The following is a 17,623-nucleotide window of genomic DNA, read 5'->3' as shown; positions in this document are numbered from 1 at the left end:
TCTAAGGATAAGGGGGCAAATGGGGGCATACAAGGTGCCCAATGAAGCCAAGGAACACCTGCAAAGAGCCTATGAGAGAGGCGAGAGTTGAAATCTTACCTCAGGGGGAAGAAGCCATGACTGGCATTGAAGCTCCAAGCTCTAAGTCTTCAATCCAGGCTGAAGTAATGCCGGGCCAAGCTCCATGATCAAGCTCTAATCCAAAGCTCTGATACTAGTTAAAAGGTGAGAACTATCGAAGCTTGCTTGGAAGTGAGCTATGGCGGAGAGCAAGAGCAAGAAGAGAGAGAGATACAAATGGGAACTCTAACAGTCACAATGTGTGACTGGGCGTTCCTTTATTCAAACTGTCACTAAAAGAATAAAGAATAAAGTGACAATGACGAGCGCCCGGCACTTGCAATGTGTAGTGGCGAGTACTATCAGTGTAGTAATACACGGGCGGCTAGGCAGAGGCGCCTTTACCTCCAACAATAAAACTGCATGAGTAATTTTACCTTTGAATTCTTTGCTTGGGTACCAAAGATCCTTTCAAGTTCCTCCCAAGTAGTTCTAGCATATTTAATGCCAGAGATATGACATTACAGCACATCATCACTTAGTCCCCAGGCAATGATGCCTAGTGCCTTGTTGTTCTTCTTCTTCCATTCTTTGGTTTTTGGTGGAGCTACTACAAGGATCCCACTTTCTGAATCTTCTTTCCCGCCATCTGCATCACCTTCATCATCTTCAAAGAGATCCTAGAGGTCTTTCCTCATGAGGTGGTACATGGTCTTTTCCTTCCAGGCATGGAAGCCTTCTCCATTGAACTTTTCTATTTGTTCGAGCTTTGCCATTTTTTATCAGTAGCAAATTAGCCAGCAAAAGAGTTGCACTTCAATGTGCCAAGAGACACAAGATGATTAGTGTTTAACAACACTACATGAGTATTAAAAAGATACTATCTTGGAGCTCAATGTTGGATGTCGATGCTTGATTTTCTTCTTGCTGATTTAGTGTGATGCTTTGCTAGAAATTAGGTGCTTAGTAAGACCAAAGTGATAGAGTCTCAGTGGACTAAGAGGAGTAAGAAAATGAAAGGTTCTATGACCTTGAAGGTCAATGGCTATGGATGCCCACAAAGGTGACAGTTATGGTTTCTGAGATTGTGATCAAGAGAGAGAGTATTTTGGGGAACCCTCTTGGGTGTGGTTAGCCCACTTGAGGAGCTACCAATGCCCGATGGTGGCAGCACAGATTGCACAGCATGGAGATGATGACAATCATACAACCAACAGGGGTGCAATTTAGGACAGCGAGGAAGAATTTTGACAATGTCAGCTTCTGTAGTACTCAATGTCAATGTGTGAACTGATAGGATGGTGCACCCTCCTGAGTAGAGGGAAAGATCTCCATAAGAAATCATGGGGAGATATTGATTGTGGAGAGAGATCTAGGTACTGCAAGTAGACATGGTAATGTTGTCCATGGCAGCTATGAAAGCTCTAGTGAAGGTGAAGGTGAAGCTAGAGTAGGGAATGAAGTCTTGAGTTGATACCAAGCTAGGTAGAAGTGAAAGGGAGCTGGAGAAGTAGAGTGAGAAGCTGACCATGCTCAGCTGAGCTCTGATACCATGTTAAAATGTCGAATCTAGAGCACAGCAAAAGCTATGGAGGTTGGAAGATGAAGACTAAATTCATGTTGACATAGACAATGAGTAGACAATTGTTACACAAGTGAATTAGGTTCCAAGATGGAAGCTTGGACTCATAAAGACAACCTTGTGTATTGGACTGACAATGACACTAACTAAAAGAGGAAAGCATCATGATATTGTATTCATCATTTGTCCATTTCTCAACAGGAAGCACATGATAGACTAACACGAGGCTATGCAACTTTTGGGTTGATGGAGAGCTAGTGTGCACACACATAGTTTCAAGAGCCTCAAACAAAGCTTCGGCTCTTCAACACTTTGGTCACACCAACACTTCTATATGGGGTCCCCATATGGGGATCGAGCCTCTACCACATGAGGAGAGCCACGCATGACCAACCACTACCTAAGGGGGATGAGATATATGAGGGATGGGAGCAAATGAAGAGACCCCTAGTATTAATGGTTTCATGGATGATTCATAGTAAGCCCTTTGTACCACATGAGATTATCAGAGCAGAGATGGAAGCACCACCCATAGTGGTAGAGGCCCTTTTATAAACAATGGCTTTCTTACATAGGCTTTGGAACTTTCCAAGACAAAGATACTCTTGGCTCACACTACAATCATCTAGATAGCTAGCATGAGAGGTGAATACTGAGATGAGTGCTAGTATGCTTGAATAGAGGCATGGTTACAAATACATGGATTAAAAAAGAATCACCTCCCACCAAAATGGTATGGCTTGGATTGCCTCACTTGGAGCTTAGCTGAGAGGAGCTAAACTGCATCATTTGAGTGGATATTATTCAAATACACATAGCCAAGACATGAGTGATATGTACAAAGGATCTGGAAACAAAGATGGCATTCTACCAAAAGCATCTTCTTCACATATGCCTTGATGGCTTTGTTATCTACCCAAGATACACAAATGCACACATGTCTCATGGTGTACAATGCGCCATTGGATAGCTTGGTACATCCTCACATCAATTATGGATTAAGACATGTTGATACGGCATAGACTCCCTCCCCTATGAGGATAAAATTTGCCATCTCTATCAGTTCAAGCCAAAGACATAGGAGCAATACTTATGCAGATGTACAGTGTATTAAGAGATTAGAGGACACTTCCATTACCTATTTATAGAGGGATTTGGGCCACTATCAAAAGTGATGGATTTCACATATTAGGGATGCCTCGAGATCTTCTCAATCGAGCTACATCGTCACAAGGGAACCTCTTATGGATCCAAGAGAAAGACATGGAGTTGCATACCAATGTACACTCATAGAGTTCTATACAACATTGACTACTCCCTCCACTACAGAGCATCCACTACTCCCTCCATTATAGAGCCCTCATTAGACAAATAGACCGGCACCCCCACCACGGGGAACCACCCTAGACACAACCACCACAGAGAGATGCAAAGCCCATCACCCATGCCCAATCGATCCACTCCCCTATAGGAGACATCATTTATAGATATAGAGAATATAATATTTATTGTTTATTCTACATTTAGTTAGTTCATAGCGTTAGTTGATAGCTATTTTGGGACTTGGAAAAATTCCCTGACTTTTCAAATGTACCATTTTGGTCTCATAGGTTAATTTGTCCTTTTGTAGAGAGAGAGAGAGAGAGAGAGAGAGAGAGAGAGAGAGAGAGAGAGAGAGAGAGAGTGTGTGTGTGTGTGTGTGTGTGTGTGTGTGTGTGTGTGTGTGTGTGTGTGTGTGTGTGTGTGTGTGTGTGTGTGTGTGTGTGTGTGTGTGTGTGTGTGTGTGTGTGTGTGTGTGTGTGTGTGTGTGTGTGTGTGTGTGTGTGTGTGTGTGTGTGTGTGTGTGTGTGTGTGTGTGTGTGTGTGTGTGTGTGTGTGTGTGTGTCCATGAATCTCTCTTATAGGATATTTGACATGGAGAGCATCAATTGATTGACCTACATTTTCTATTGTTATACAAATCAGCCCATGCATTATCACACATTGCTTGCAGCATTCAAGCTTGGTATTGAAATTTCAAAGATAAGGAAGCAACTTAATTAAATGGGCCATTTGGGCACATATTATGCTATTGCTTTTAGGAAGAAAATTTATACATTGCATGCTTCACACTAATGGGTGTGACTTGACTTTGATATGTTCTTGTATCATTGCTTATTACTTTGGTGGGGTACACTTACTCTAATGTATGATCAGTGTGCATATTGGCTAATGCAGTGCCTCTCATGGGTCCTGAGTTAATTATCAATTATACCGCCCCACATTTTTTAATAATAAAATAGGAAGCAACTTGAAGTAATATTTTATTATCACACGCACAGATCCTTCATGGAGAGTTGGGGTTTTTTGAGCATCTTAATAGATGTGACTAGGATAATCAAACTAGGTTCTAGCATCGACAACTACAATATACGACAAAAATAATTCTCGCATTGTGTTTTTGTATAGATATAGATACCAAGTTGGACCCTATCCCTACTTAGGCCTAGAAAAACTACATCTCAAGCTTATTGTCAAACAAAATTAACTTTTTCACTATTTTGTATACTCATTTCTATCTCAATAGAATTTTGGTTTGCAAAACATTCTTACGGCATAAACTTTATTTTTTAATTCTTCTCAATGGATTTAATATTGTAAAAAGATATTGAATTCAAGTATTTCTTATGTTGTATCTTAGTGCTTTTTTTTGTTGAAGTTGATTTTGAGTTTTAGATTGTTTATTAAAATTTCAATTATTCTATATGCTTCAAAATTTCATTGAATAGATTATCACTCCCAAAAGGAAAAAAAAAAACACACACACACACACATTTTCAGTTTGTACTTTGACAATAATTAGGTAAATGCTCATTTTGCATACAAAGACAAGATAGCACGTACCTCTCTCTCTCTCTCTCTCTCTCTCTCTCTCTCTCTCTCTCTCTCTCTCTCTCTCTCTCTCTCTCTCTCTCTCTCTCTCTCTCTCTCTCTCTCTCTCTCTCTCTCTCTCTCTCTCCGTGGGAGGTGAGCCCTGAAGTGGAAGCATAAGTGGGAGCAAGAACTATGGTGGAATGAGCAAAAGCAAGAGAGAGACACACACACAATGTGGGAACTCCAACAGTCCACAATGTGTGACTAGCCTTCTCTTTATTCAAATGTCACTGAAAGAATAAAGAATGAAGTGATAGTGATGGACGCCCGTCGCCTGCAGTATGTAAGCGTAGATACTATCATTGTAGTAATACACGAGTGGCTAGGTAGGCAACCTCCCACTTAAAGGCAAATCTACCTCAATGAGGAGTGAAAAGAAAAAGTAAAAGGCAGTACAACATATACATAGAGACAATAGGATGAGGAAAGAAGTCATCTCATCCGACGCCCATCAACCTCCTAAGGAAGGCAAAGCAATCTATAGAGAGGCTTTTCGTGACCAAGTCTACAAGATTTTGGTCAGTTGAGATTTTGACATGGTCAACAGGCATGACCTCAATGACCTCATGAATGAAGTGATACCTCTCCTCAATGTGTTTTGTCTTTGCATAGAAGACCGAATTCTTGGCTAACTGGATAGCACTCATAGAACGCGAATGCAATGTAGGGATAGCATTTGCAATACTAAGGTCAGCAACCAAATGGCCTCCTTGTAAGCCTTTGTGGGCTGCAACATACTCGGCCTCTATAGTAGTAGTAGAAAGGGCCATGCATTTCTACACCCTAGGCATCCATGAAACAGCACCCCCAGCAAAAGTGAACACATAGCCAAAGTGGATTTCCTACTTATTCGCATATCCTGTATAGTCATAGTAGTTAGTGTATCCCATAACTCCTATATCCTGGCTACCATAACATATGCACATATCAGCAGTTTCCTTTAGGTACCTCATGATACCCTTCACGACATCCCAATCCCTCTTGCTAGGTGTAGCCATATAATATGCCACAATACCAACTACAAATGCAATATCTGGACGGGTGGCTATCATGGCATACATAAGACTACCCATTGCGGATGCATAGGGAATCTTGGTTATCTCAGTCCTCTGCTCATCTGTTTGTGGACAATCGTCCTATACCTTCACATGAGAAGGCAATGGACATCTACCAATAGACTTCACATCCTACATACGGAAGCGCTCAAGGAATTTATGGATATACTCCTTCTATGACGACAAATAGAGTAGTCCCTGAGACCTATCATGCATAATGTGCATACCAAGTATATGAGAGGCATGTCCCAAATCTTTCATCTCAAAGCTCTTCTTAAGCTGAGCCTTCAGAGCATCTAGCTCATCATGAGCTTTCCCTGCTAAAATCATGTCATCCACATAGAGTACCAAAATCAGTAATGAACCATACTAGGCTTTCTTCATGTACAAGCACAGGTCCATAGCACTACGGCTGTAGCCCTATGATTGCATGAATACATCAAATTTGTGGTACCATTCCCTGGGTGCTTTCTTCAAGCCATAAAGACTCTTCCTCAATTTGCACACTAGGTGTTCCCTAGCAAGCTCTGCAAATCCCTTAGGTTGCTCCATGTATATCTCATCATGCAAGTCCCTATGTAAGAAAGCCATCTTTACATCCAACTAATATAAGTCTAAGTCAAGGTGTGTAGCCAAAGCCAAGACTAAGTGTAGGGTGGTCATCTTAACCACAAGAGAGAAGACCTCATCAAAGTCAACACCATGCTCTGCTTAAAACCCTTTGCTACCAATTTGGCCTTGTATGCTGGCTTGGGGTGTCTAGGGGTACTTTTCAACTTGTACATCCACTTGCAAGGCAAAGCCCACTTGCCACCACTAGGCAAGGAAACCAAATCCCACATGCGATTCTTATGCAATGAGTCAATCTTAGACTGCATAGCCCTCTCCCAGGAGTGACTGTCGTCCCCTATGCATAGCCTCATCATAGGTGAGAAGCTCTCCTACATCTATGACCCAGGTATAATTTATGTAGAGCTCTTAATGGTCAGGAGGTCATCTATCTCTAGTAGAATGTCTCAATGCAGGAGGATGTGCTGCCTTCCCAACATCCTATCTAACATCATATCTAACATCCTGGTCATGAGGATCGTCTACTCTAGTGCATATTGTCTAACTGGTTGTGCGGGAGCAAGGGACTTCTCCTAAAAGATAACCCTACGTATCTTGACAACTTTCTCAAACTGCATATGCGTTTTATCCTCATTGAACATAACATCATGGTTGTAGATCACTTTTCGCGCACTTGCAGATCCCAAAGACAATATCCCATCTCACATGCATCTCCATAGCCAAGGAAAATGCATTTCACACTTTTAGGATCCAGCTTATTGCATTTGTCCTTGGGCACATGGCAGAAGGCCTCATATCCAAAGATACACAAATCAGCATATGAGGGAGGCTATCCTATGCATACCTCCTCGGCAACTTGGAAGTCAATACCATTGCAAGGTGACGTGTTAATGAGATGCATAGTAGTAGAGACTGCCTCAGCCCAAAAATATTGTAGTAAGCCTGCTTGGTTAAGTATCATGTGGACCCTATCCTAGATAGTCCTATTCATACACTCAACCACCATACCATTTTGGGGAGGGGTGTAAGGAGCGGTCAACTAACGCTTAATACCCTACTCGTCACAAAAATGCTCAAAGGCACATGAGACGTACTCACCCTTGTTATCAATCCTTAAGTATTTCAGCCTATGCCCAGATTGGTTCTCTGCTAATGCAAGCCAACGCTGAAAGACTGCCAAGGCATCAAATTTTTGCTTTATGGAATAAGCCCAAACCTTACGTGAATAATTGACAATAAATGTGACAAAGTACGTCACACCCTCAAATGACTAACAGGGCATGGGGCCACATATATTTGAATGCACAATAGCCAAAGGCTCACCCATGCGTGGAATACTAGACTTTTTATGCGAATTCCTAGTCTGTCTGCCATATAAACAATGATCACATGACTCAAAATGCGAGTAGTCAAAAGGTGAAAGATACTACAAAGCACTAAGCATTTTCATTCCCTTAAGCGACATATTCCCAAGACGAGCATGCTAGAGAGATAGATGTGGGATAGAACCCACTGACAAAACATGGTCAATAGTACTAGATATAACCAAGGGGTAGAGGCTGCCAGACTTAGCACCTCTTGTAAGAGCAAGCCTGCCACGAGTTATCTTCCATACAAAATTACTAAAGTATATATGATAACGTGCATCATCAAGTTGCCTAGCAGACATAGGGCTTTTAGTCAACACAGGTATATGACGTGCATTATGCAAAACAAAAGTGCTACCAAAGGAAAACTATAGAGTGACATCACCAATGCCAACAATAGCAAGAGACCAATCATCACATAAGTGCACAGTACTAGATACACTGTGATAGGTATGAAACCACTCACGGTATGGGGTCACATGAAAAGAAGCACGCGAATCCAAGAGCCAACACTGTGCATGCATAGATTGAGCCTCTGTAAGCTGAGAGGCATGACATGAAGAGGCTGCTAAGATGTAGTCACCATCGAACTCTTCAAGCTGCATGACATTTATCTCCTCAATCTTTATGCTTGACTTTGCAAGTGTAATGCTGCAATCACTACACTTTTTCTTTCCCCTTTTCTTTGTCATCGTGCATCTTATGGCACTGCGGTCGTATGTGTCCTGCTTTCCCAAATAATGGCATGTAAGATCAGGCTTACATCCACGGGACTTGCTGCATCCATGTAACTTAGACCGGGACTTCTAAGAGTCCTTCCCATGACGATCATTAACTTTCTTGCCACTTCTGCCACCTCTAACAGATAAAGCATGTGAACTACAGGAAGCATCATAGTTTTTCATGTTAATTTCTTTAGTCAAAAGAGCACTCTCTAGATCTTTCAATTTTCAGTCCATCAACTTTGTTAGTATAGATTGCAATGTGAAATACATTCCATGACTCAGGTAAAGTGCGAAGCAGAAAAAAAGGATGCAAATTATGTTGAAACTTCATACCCTATTGAAGCATATTCTTCATGATAGAATGAAATTGGCTAAAGTAAGCAGAGAATGGCGTCCCCTCCTTCGTGTAGAGATCCATCAATTGTTTATGCCAATACATTTGCGAAGCAGGGCTCTACTTAGCATAAAGTTCCTGAACATTTTCCCATAGATTCCATGCACTCTGATCTTCATCTTCAACAACATTATTATGGACCTCTTCATAGAGTAATAAAATGATAGTAAACGTGCATAGTGCATCTAAATCAACCCAACCATCATCATCCATGTTCTCGAGTTTAACAAATTTGTTTCTTAGTGGCTTAATATGCAATTTTTGCACCAAGATCTGCCATATTTGAGACTTCCAGTAGCCATAGTTGGTGCCATCCAACTTAGCAATGTTAAACAAAGCTGTATCTTTGAGACGACCAGTCATAATGAGTGAAACAAAGGCAGACTATGCAAAAAAGAGCCTATTGTAATTAGTAGTAAGCAAGCCAAAACAATTGCCAAAACAAGCTAAGAATAAGAGAATTTGTTAAAATGACCGGCTGTCCACCAAATAGTACCAAAAGTACATCAAATTGACATGATTAACCTCAATAAATACACCACAGTTTGCATAAAACAGCTTGATGTAATAAATCATAGTAGTGAGAAAAGAGCTAACAGTGATCCAAAGTCAAGAATGACTGTCAAGCCAGGTCCTACATAAAGTGGGTATATAACAAACATTGTAGTAGCCAAGAACCATGAGCCAAACTCCCAAATGTGTCAAAGCAATCAATGTCAGTAGGAGGATACAAGCCCTGGCATAAAGAACTCAGAGAGTAGGCCAACCTAGGTGTATGCCTAATTGATAGGACTTAACAAAGATCAATGTATGCTCAAAGAGAAAATAGATCAAATCAGTCCAAAAGCATCCAATGTAGACAAGTATCTATCAAGAGCATTGACATTTAAGAGATATCCCAGTCTCACCAGCTAAAGAAGATCAACTGCATAAACCATAAGCTCTACAATAGTAGCCAGAGATAGCATGAAGCTTCCATTGGAAGAAAGATCAATGTCAATCGAACAACCAAGATCAAAGATAGCATGTGAATACATAAGGCATCATGGATCCATGACTGTATATCAATGGAGTATCTAGAGCAAGGGATCGATCAAGCATCACCTATAACATCCAATACATCATGTAACGGTCCATGTCAAATCTCTGACAACCCAAATAAGCATCCAAGAGCTCCAAAGTATGCAAATCAACACCCAATTGAAGCTCCAAGTGGCAATCAAACACAGACAATGTAAAGAGCATGCATTTTTTATATATGTGTCAAAGCATGCACTGAAGGGTTAAGCATAGACCATAGGCTTAATGATAGTCACAAAGCATGCCATTGTAGACCAATGTCAATCAAATACCAACTAAGACAGAGCTCGATCAAAGCTCAAATGGCATTCCGGAGCAATATAAGACATGTGCCAACTATTGCAAATCAGAGTTGAAGGCTAAAGAGAGTGTGCACAAGAGGGAGAGAGAGAGAGCTTAAGTACAAGACAAGATCTTGTTTAATTAGTTGCTCAAAATACAACTAATACACTCTCCTCTCTACATGAACGTGTACTTTAGACTGTTTATATAGCCACAGGAGGAGTTAGGGTTAGGGTTTCCCCTGTTCTCCAACCCTTTTACACCTATCTACCCTTATCCTCTCTAATGTAGGGAGAGTTCCTATGCTTATCTTTCAACATCCCCCCGCCCCCTCCCCCCCCCCCCAATGCTAGGTGGCATTGGATACAAACATAATAGGATGCCTCCCCTTAAGTCTCAATGAGATGACTTTATAAATCAAGCTACAAGAAAAGGTTATAGGTAGAGAGTGTTACAAGACTCAAAAAAGTCGGTCACCTATGAATTGGGAGGCAAAGTTTACCTCCAATTCCTTAGGTACTTCTGGAACACTAGGACACTTACTGGTGATATGCCCGATCTTTTTGCATTTATTGCGCTTCATTTTGTTAGGATATTTCTTCCAACAATTACTCATAATATGCCCCTTTTTGTGACAAAAAGAGCACTTAGTAGAAGTTGTATGAACTAACACTTGCTCACGCAAAGTAAATGCTAAAGACCCTTCAGTATGGTTTCTCTTCTCTTCATCCAAGCATGACTGGATGGTACTTGCTAAAGTTGGGTTCGGGATATTAGTTAGGGTAGTCACAAGGGTTGGAAATACCTTCTTCATAGACTTTAGTAGGATGGCAATGGCATCTTCATCATGGATAGGTGCCTGAACGGAGGCAAGCTGTGCCATAAGCCCCTTTATATGTGAAATGAACTTGCTTAGATCTTCTCCATGTTTGTATTCCAAGCTAAAAAACTCAATCTTGAGAAATATCTTGGCGTTCTTCCCTATAGTACCGTAGAGCCTTTCGAGCTCATACCATTTTTCTTTTGCAGTTAAGAACTGGTCAATATGATGAATTATGGATTCATCTAAATGAAGCATGATGATGGCTTGGGCCCATTCATCATCTTCTACATCAAGGGGATTAGAAGGGCCAATTACTTTGGTTCCTCGTATGAAGGGCCAATATCCTCTTTCCATCATTTTGTATTTGATCAAAAGCTGCCAAGGATGGAAATCTTTTCCATTAAATTTCTGAATTTGAGGACAAACATCAGCATATGTTATGGCCACTGGGAAGGTCTTACCATTTGTTAGAACAAGGGCAGTGTCTAGTCCCTTACAACCTTGCCACTAAATGCGAAAGCAAATCAAACAATTGATATCAAAGTTGTAATGAGGAAAAATGTTGAAAATCATACATATGTAATATTTCAAAATATGACTTGGGTGGTCCTTTCTTATGTACAGTCTTCTTCCAAGGTTTGATGGTCTTTTAGGCTTCAATGATGTGAACTTAGGCTAGACTTCTAGCTGATGATTCCGAGTATAATGACACTCATCCCTCTGATTTCATTGACCAGTGTACTTGAACTGCGTCGATTCTCAGTTGATGCAATGTTGTCCTTCTGCGTGGCTTATGTGGAGGTTTATGGTGTTGGGCTGCTGCGCCCTGAGCTGGGAAGAGTTCCTTAGAAGGGGCCTTGAGCTGAAACCTCCTCCTTTGTTCTCCCCAAGTCCTCCATGAGAGGTGGGTCTGGTTTGGCTATGGTGGCAAGAGATAAATGATGAAGATGATGGAAAATCATGTGCACTTAGTGAAGTTAAGGGTGTAGGAAGCTGAAGGGATCAAAGAAGGCTCTGATACCATGTTGCAAATCAGAGTTGAAGGCTTGAGAGAGTGTGCACAAGAGGGAGAGAGAGAGCTCAAGTACAAGACAAGATCTTGTTTAATTAGTTGCTCAAAGTACTAGTACACTCTCCTCTCTACATGAGTGTGTACTTTAGGCTGTTTATATAGCCACTAAAGAAGTTAGGATTAGGGTTTCCCCTATTCTCCAGCCCTTTTACACCTATCTACCCTTATCCTCTCTAATGTAGAGAGAGTTCCTATGCTTATCTTTTAACACCAACCTCCATATACATCCGTGTAGTCATATGATTCACCTAGGAGAAGCACCCGTGACCAATAGGTAGAGCATACACTAACCAAATAGGCTTCAACCCTAGTTATTACAACAATAAATTCACTATCAAAACTGAGTAGATCAATCCTAAAATCAAGCTCAAAGCCACCTCAAATTATGGGCATATGATATACCAATGTAGTAGCATCAATGGTACACATCAGCAGTGCAAATAGAACACCCGAATCATGGCCAGAAGCAATAGGCATATAAAATCCATGTTAAAAGAGGTTCATCCCTGCTATATACAGTAGTGAATACACTATCAAACCAAGTTATTTCCGTACCAAAATCAACTCCGAATCCAACCCATAACACAAGCATAGCATTCCTATATATGTAGACATCACCCTAACATAACCGAGCATCATAAGATCAACAAAGTTGACCGTAGAAGCATCAAATAGAGTGTTGCCTTGTATTTCCAATCAACAAACCTCAACCAAAATAGAGTAAATGAAGTGGTTAAATCAGTCCAAAATCAACTCCAAGCAATGACATAGCATCCACGAATATATAAAAGTTCTACATGTTGGTTATACATGCATATAAGAGAAGTCCAACTTCATGAGCCACTAGGACCAAAAAGTAAAACCATGGCAAAGTAGTTTACATCAAGCACATGTGAGCTCTATGATAGATGGAAGCACATTGAGATATTATTAGTAATGATAATCTCTCACGATAAGAGTAGATCGTCATTAAAACATCAAGCACTTCAAGCAGAGATGAGAAAACCATTGATTATAATCGAGACCCACCTTCATGCAATTACCTTCATACATAGGTTATGAAGCCTTTCCAAGAAAAAATATTCCAAGTTCCCCAACCATAAATATCATGTACTTATACTAGAGCCATTTAGATATCTTACAATATACGAGGATAGGAGACTTGGGACTCCTAGGTGGACTTTGCACTGGCTAAAAGATTTGCTCGTGGCTATTAGACAATTCTACCCTTTGCCTTGTTGAGCATGCGCGTATGTGTGTACAGATCTTTTCAAATTTTTAACATCTAACCCCTGAAACCAACCCAGAGACCGTATAGAGCAAAAAAGCACATCATAAATAATGTATGGTATGCCTATGATGATAAAGATGGATTGCCAATCATCCCAAATGTCATATGTCCTCCATGATCAGAGTTTTGGTACATCTCATCTAGCACATAGTTACAACTACATTGCATGCATATGAATCATCTCCTACATTCACAATAAAGCTTAGACTCCCCTTTCCTAGAGTTGAGTTAAAGTAAGCTCAACAAGATGATCAAGTGGGATAGAATTCAATTACACATAACTAATCGAGCCAGGAGGGACCAAGTTGGCTTTCTATTGAAAGCTTCTTCTCCAACTATCTTTGCATGGTTTTGTCATCCATCTATTAAGGAAAACCATCTCCCATGAAGTCAAATTAGACATTACCCAAATTCATATATCATCACAATAGCTAAGGATAGAGGTTAGACCAAAGGTGTCCCTCTTGCTTTTGAGGATTGGATCTACTGATCATGTACGCTAGAACCAAAAGATGAAGCACTATCTACATCACTAGCAAACATACAGTGAAATTTGGAAACGCTTTTGTTGCCACTTCCAAGATGGATGTAGCCACTTGATCGAAGTGATGAACTTCTCAAGCAAACATTGCCTTGGGCTGTTCCCTATTGGGTTGCATAGATAATCAAAGACCACATTCTACAATAGAGATAGGGAGCCAATCAAAGACACTAGTCAACACACCATCATAGGACCCATGTGTTTTGGCATGCCAACGTGCAACAACACCTACACGCTTCTCTTTGTATAAGTTGGATTAACTCATAGCATAATGGGATGAGGCTCAAATGCTTAAACATTTCCATCGATTCCAACTTGGCTTTTGTATCACTCCATTGTCTTTTACTTTAGCCCCAACGTAGTCACTTTTCTAGTATAATTTGTGTTTTTCATTTTCTTGTCAAGATATTAGATTCTCTAAGTTTTGGATGTATCAATACTTGTCTCATAGACCACTTGGCCTTCGGAAAGCTTTTAATCTCTCTATAGTCTTTTTCGCACACTTTTTGCAATTTTCCTTGAGCAAACAAAAACCCAATGCATAATTTTGTGTTAGCACGAAGCCAATTGAGCTGGCCTATTCAAAATATGATCATATCCCCTTCTGCAACCATCATTGTTATCATGATACTAAGCTTTTCCAATCAACCATGGGTACCTCACTTCACAAGCCTGCCTCTCTCACTTTTGATATTGAATTAAAGTATTATGAAATTGCTGCACCCTTTTCAAACTTCGCATCTTTCACCTTTCATATTGGATTGAAGTCTGCCAAATTAAAGTGATACATCCTTAACACGCCAAAAAATTGCATCCATCAGCCCATGCACACTTAATTGCTCAAAATATTTTGAAGTCAGGAGTTGTTTTAGTAGCTCAGCAAGTAAAATTTGATACACTATCAAATTTGCAGACAGACAAAAATCCATTTTCTAACTTGTGACGAGACACATTCTCTGCATTGAAGCAGCTTATTGAACACAATAGACTTTCCCATCCTTAAAACAATATAAACCCCGGATTGTCTCAACCTACCTACTTTCCTTGTGACTAGGATGGTAAAGCAAACTGAACTTTAAGGATAGGCCATCTGAGACCCTACATTCTATCTTTGAGATTATTACTAATGCAGCTTTGTTGATTAAGATATGTTGCAGGGATTCAACTGTTAAAAATGAAAAACAATCATTGAAATAAGTTTATCTATTTACGATTCATTCAGATAAGTCGCATACATATTATAAAGGGGATCACAAATTCTCATGCATAAGAATGTACGGGAAGCAGGATCATTTATGGAAGCATTCGTCCTCACCAGGATGCTTATAGAAACACTATACAGCTTGATGTTTTCATGACATGCATAAATGGTTAAAACTTGACAATCTTACTTGGGCATAACTGTACAGCATTAACATAAGATGAGAGAAAAAATTGGTGCTGCCAAAACTGTTATTTTTGACTGTGCATATTTGAGAGTTGGACTACAGAAAGGATGATGTACTGTAAAAGACAGTCCTCGTAAGTTAGGCTACAAAAACAACAAATATCAACAGAAACACAATTAAGACAAGAAAAATCTTTATGATAAGCCATCGATTGGAAGAGATGTTATTCAAGTATTTTAACAACGCCCCCTGAGCTCCCTCCACATTGGTCAATGTCTCATCAATATTCTCATCAATCCTGTACAATTAAGTCGGACAATGTTACCACAGTTAAAACCTGCTGTCTGATTACATAATCTAATCACTATGGTGTAACAAAAGAGGTGCTGCTAGGATATACCTGATAGCCATTTCTCCCTGCTGAGCAACCATTGTTGCAAGCTGCGTAAAAATGTTGCCCAATTCTGTGATCGTAGATTCGACATTTTGTAGTGCTTCCGCCCTACTTTGCATATAACTATCTTGTAGTGGAACCATCTGCTGTTGTGCAACTTGCTGCGGAGTAAAAGCCGTTGTACTCTCCTCATGATTACCAAGCCTGCACATTTGCATCAATGTTTATTTCTAATGTTCACTCTGTACTTAGCTCTGATCATCTACTTCAGTGACAATATTAATCAAATGTGTTCTCGTGAAGTAAGAAAAGCCACCTACAGAATAAACCAAATTCTACGCAATAAATTGCCACAGTAGTTCTTGACTTTAAAATACAATACCAAGAATAGATGGTAGTTGTGCATCGCACAGGCTGATGTGATGTTCTTGTTTCTGTAAACTACTACACATTCCACTTCTAGTTCCACATTCTTCCATTTTCAACATAATCTGACCATGACTCTGCCTCTAGTTTGCAATCCCATACACCACTGGCATTGCTTACAGGTTCAGGTTCAAGGGGCAGAGATGGTATATTCAACAAGGCAAAGTCATTCCTTTAGATATAATCAAATCTCTCGAGCTACAGCACACGATTCGTGTATATTCAAAACTTTCTTCTTGATTGAGTTTCCAATATTTGGGACATCAAGTGCAGTCCCTAGCCCTCGAGCCATGTAACGTACTGCAAAAGAAGATGTGCCCAAGGTCTCACAAGTATCATGCCACAAATTAGGCAGAAATAGAGAGAGAACTAGAGTTGCGGTAGACAACAGCTAGGGTCACCATGAGTTAGCTCCAATACTTGAAACAATAGAAGTTGGGCCTTGTTACAACCTAATTGGGCTAGAGATCTTGAGTGTTGTCTTGTTTTCACTATTAAAATCTTAGCCCAAAAGAAAATTTTACACAGTACGAGCTTAAACATAAGTGGGTCTCCACCGATCCAAGTAAACGCATTAGCACAGCTATTTAGACCTTGGGCGTACCTATTTTTGGCACACTGACAAACCTTGAGTAGGATCCCTTGTTTTTTCTTCCCTTTCCATTGTGTTCATTGAGAGAGAGAGAGAGAGAGAGAGAGAGAGAGAGACTACAGAAGTCACAGCAATTACAGTTTAAAGTTCATTTCTGCAGTCAAGTAGGTCGCTGAATATCTGTGAGCAAAAAATTATGAACAGCTCAGACAGAAAATGACAGATTGTGAATCCTTACATTAATCTGCATCAATTTGGGTCAAATTTGAATGCATAATCAAGACTCAAAATTCAAGAACCACATACAGTTGCAGGTGTGGTCCTTACACTTTCACCAGTACTGATCAGCAGAGTCATGAGGCCGCTTATAGCAGTCACAGAATAATCACATATGTTGATGCACACACCACATACACTCCCTCCCTCCCCACCTGCCTGCCCAGCTGCCTCCGTCAACCTGTCCATGCAGCCTATTGAGAAGTGTCCAGCTCCATTTAAGTATGCCTATTTTAGTCATTGGGCACCCCTATTTTGTTACACTGACACACCTCGAGTGGTATTCCATGTTTGCTCTCTTTAGAGGAGATCAATGAACACTCATTTTCTGCATCATTGGTGTTTGTTACTTTGCTTGTCATTGAGTGACAGAAAGAGACTACACGAGTCACCGTAATTACAGTTCAAGTTCATTTCTCTAGCCATGTAGGTGATTGACCATCCATGAGCAAAAACAAATATGCTGATCAGACAGAGAATGACTGTAGGAGTTTATAGAGATCTGCAGCAGTTTCGATCCCAGTTAATTACATAGCTCAGGCTCAAAAATGCAAGAAAACCACGTATCAGTTGCAGATACTGCCCTCCCCACCTTCCCCAGTACTGTAGCATAGATGCAAAGCACCTTATAGCAGTTGCACCGTAATCGCACATCCTCTATGATACAAACTGCCATTTTCTCCCCTCCTTTCTTCCCTCCCCCCTATCTCTCTTAGTTCTTAACCAAATTACAAAACCTAGCATGTGTAAGTACCAGACAAGAAAGCAAAACCTGCATACCAATAAATTTAA

General features: G+C 40.4%; 1 protein-coding gene across 1 annotated transcript in view; it reads right to left on the bottom strand.

Moving 5' to 3' along the window:
* Positions 1-15,179: 15,179 nt before the first annotated feature.
* Positions 15,180-17,623, bottom strand: part of LOC148026657 (syntaxin-32-like) — a 62,355-nt gene continuing 59,911 nt past the window's right edge. The window contains exons 4-5 of the mRNA XM_087691131.1: positions 15,544-15,741; positions 15,180-15,441 (exon numbers count right to left, since the gene is read on the bottom strand). Of these exons, the coding sequence (XP_087547257.1) occupies positions 15,282-15,441; positions 15,544-15,741 (358 nt within the window). The 3' untranslated portion in view covers positions 15,180-15,281. The remainder of the gene's footprint in view (positions 15,442-15,543; positions 15,742-17,623) is intronic.

The sequence above is a fragment of the Lygodium microphyllum genome, chromosome 13, assembly GCF_053477565.2.
Source record: "Lygodium microphyllum isolate KBCC chromosome 13, Lygodium_microphyllum_v1.1.10, whole genome shotgun sequence".
Classification (NCBI taxonomy): domain Eukaryota; kingdom Viridiplantae; phylum Streptophyta; class Polypodiopsida; order Schizaeales; family Lygodiaceae; genus Lygodium; species Lygodium microphyllum.
This window is presented reverse-complemented; position numbering and strand designations above follow the sequence as displayed.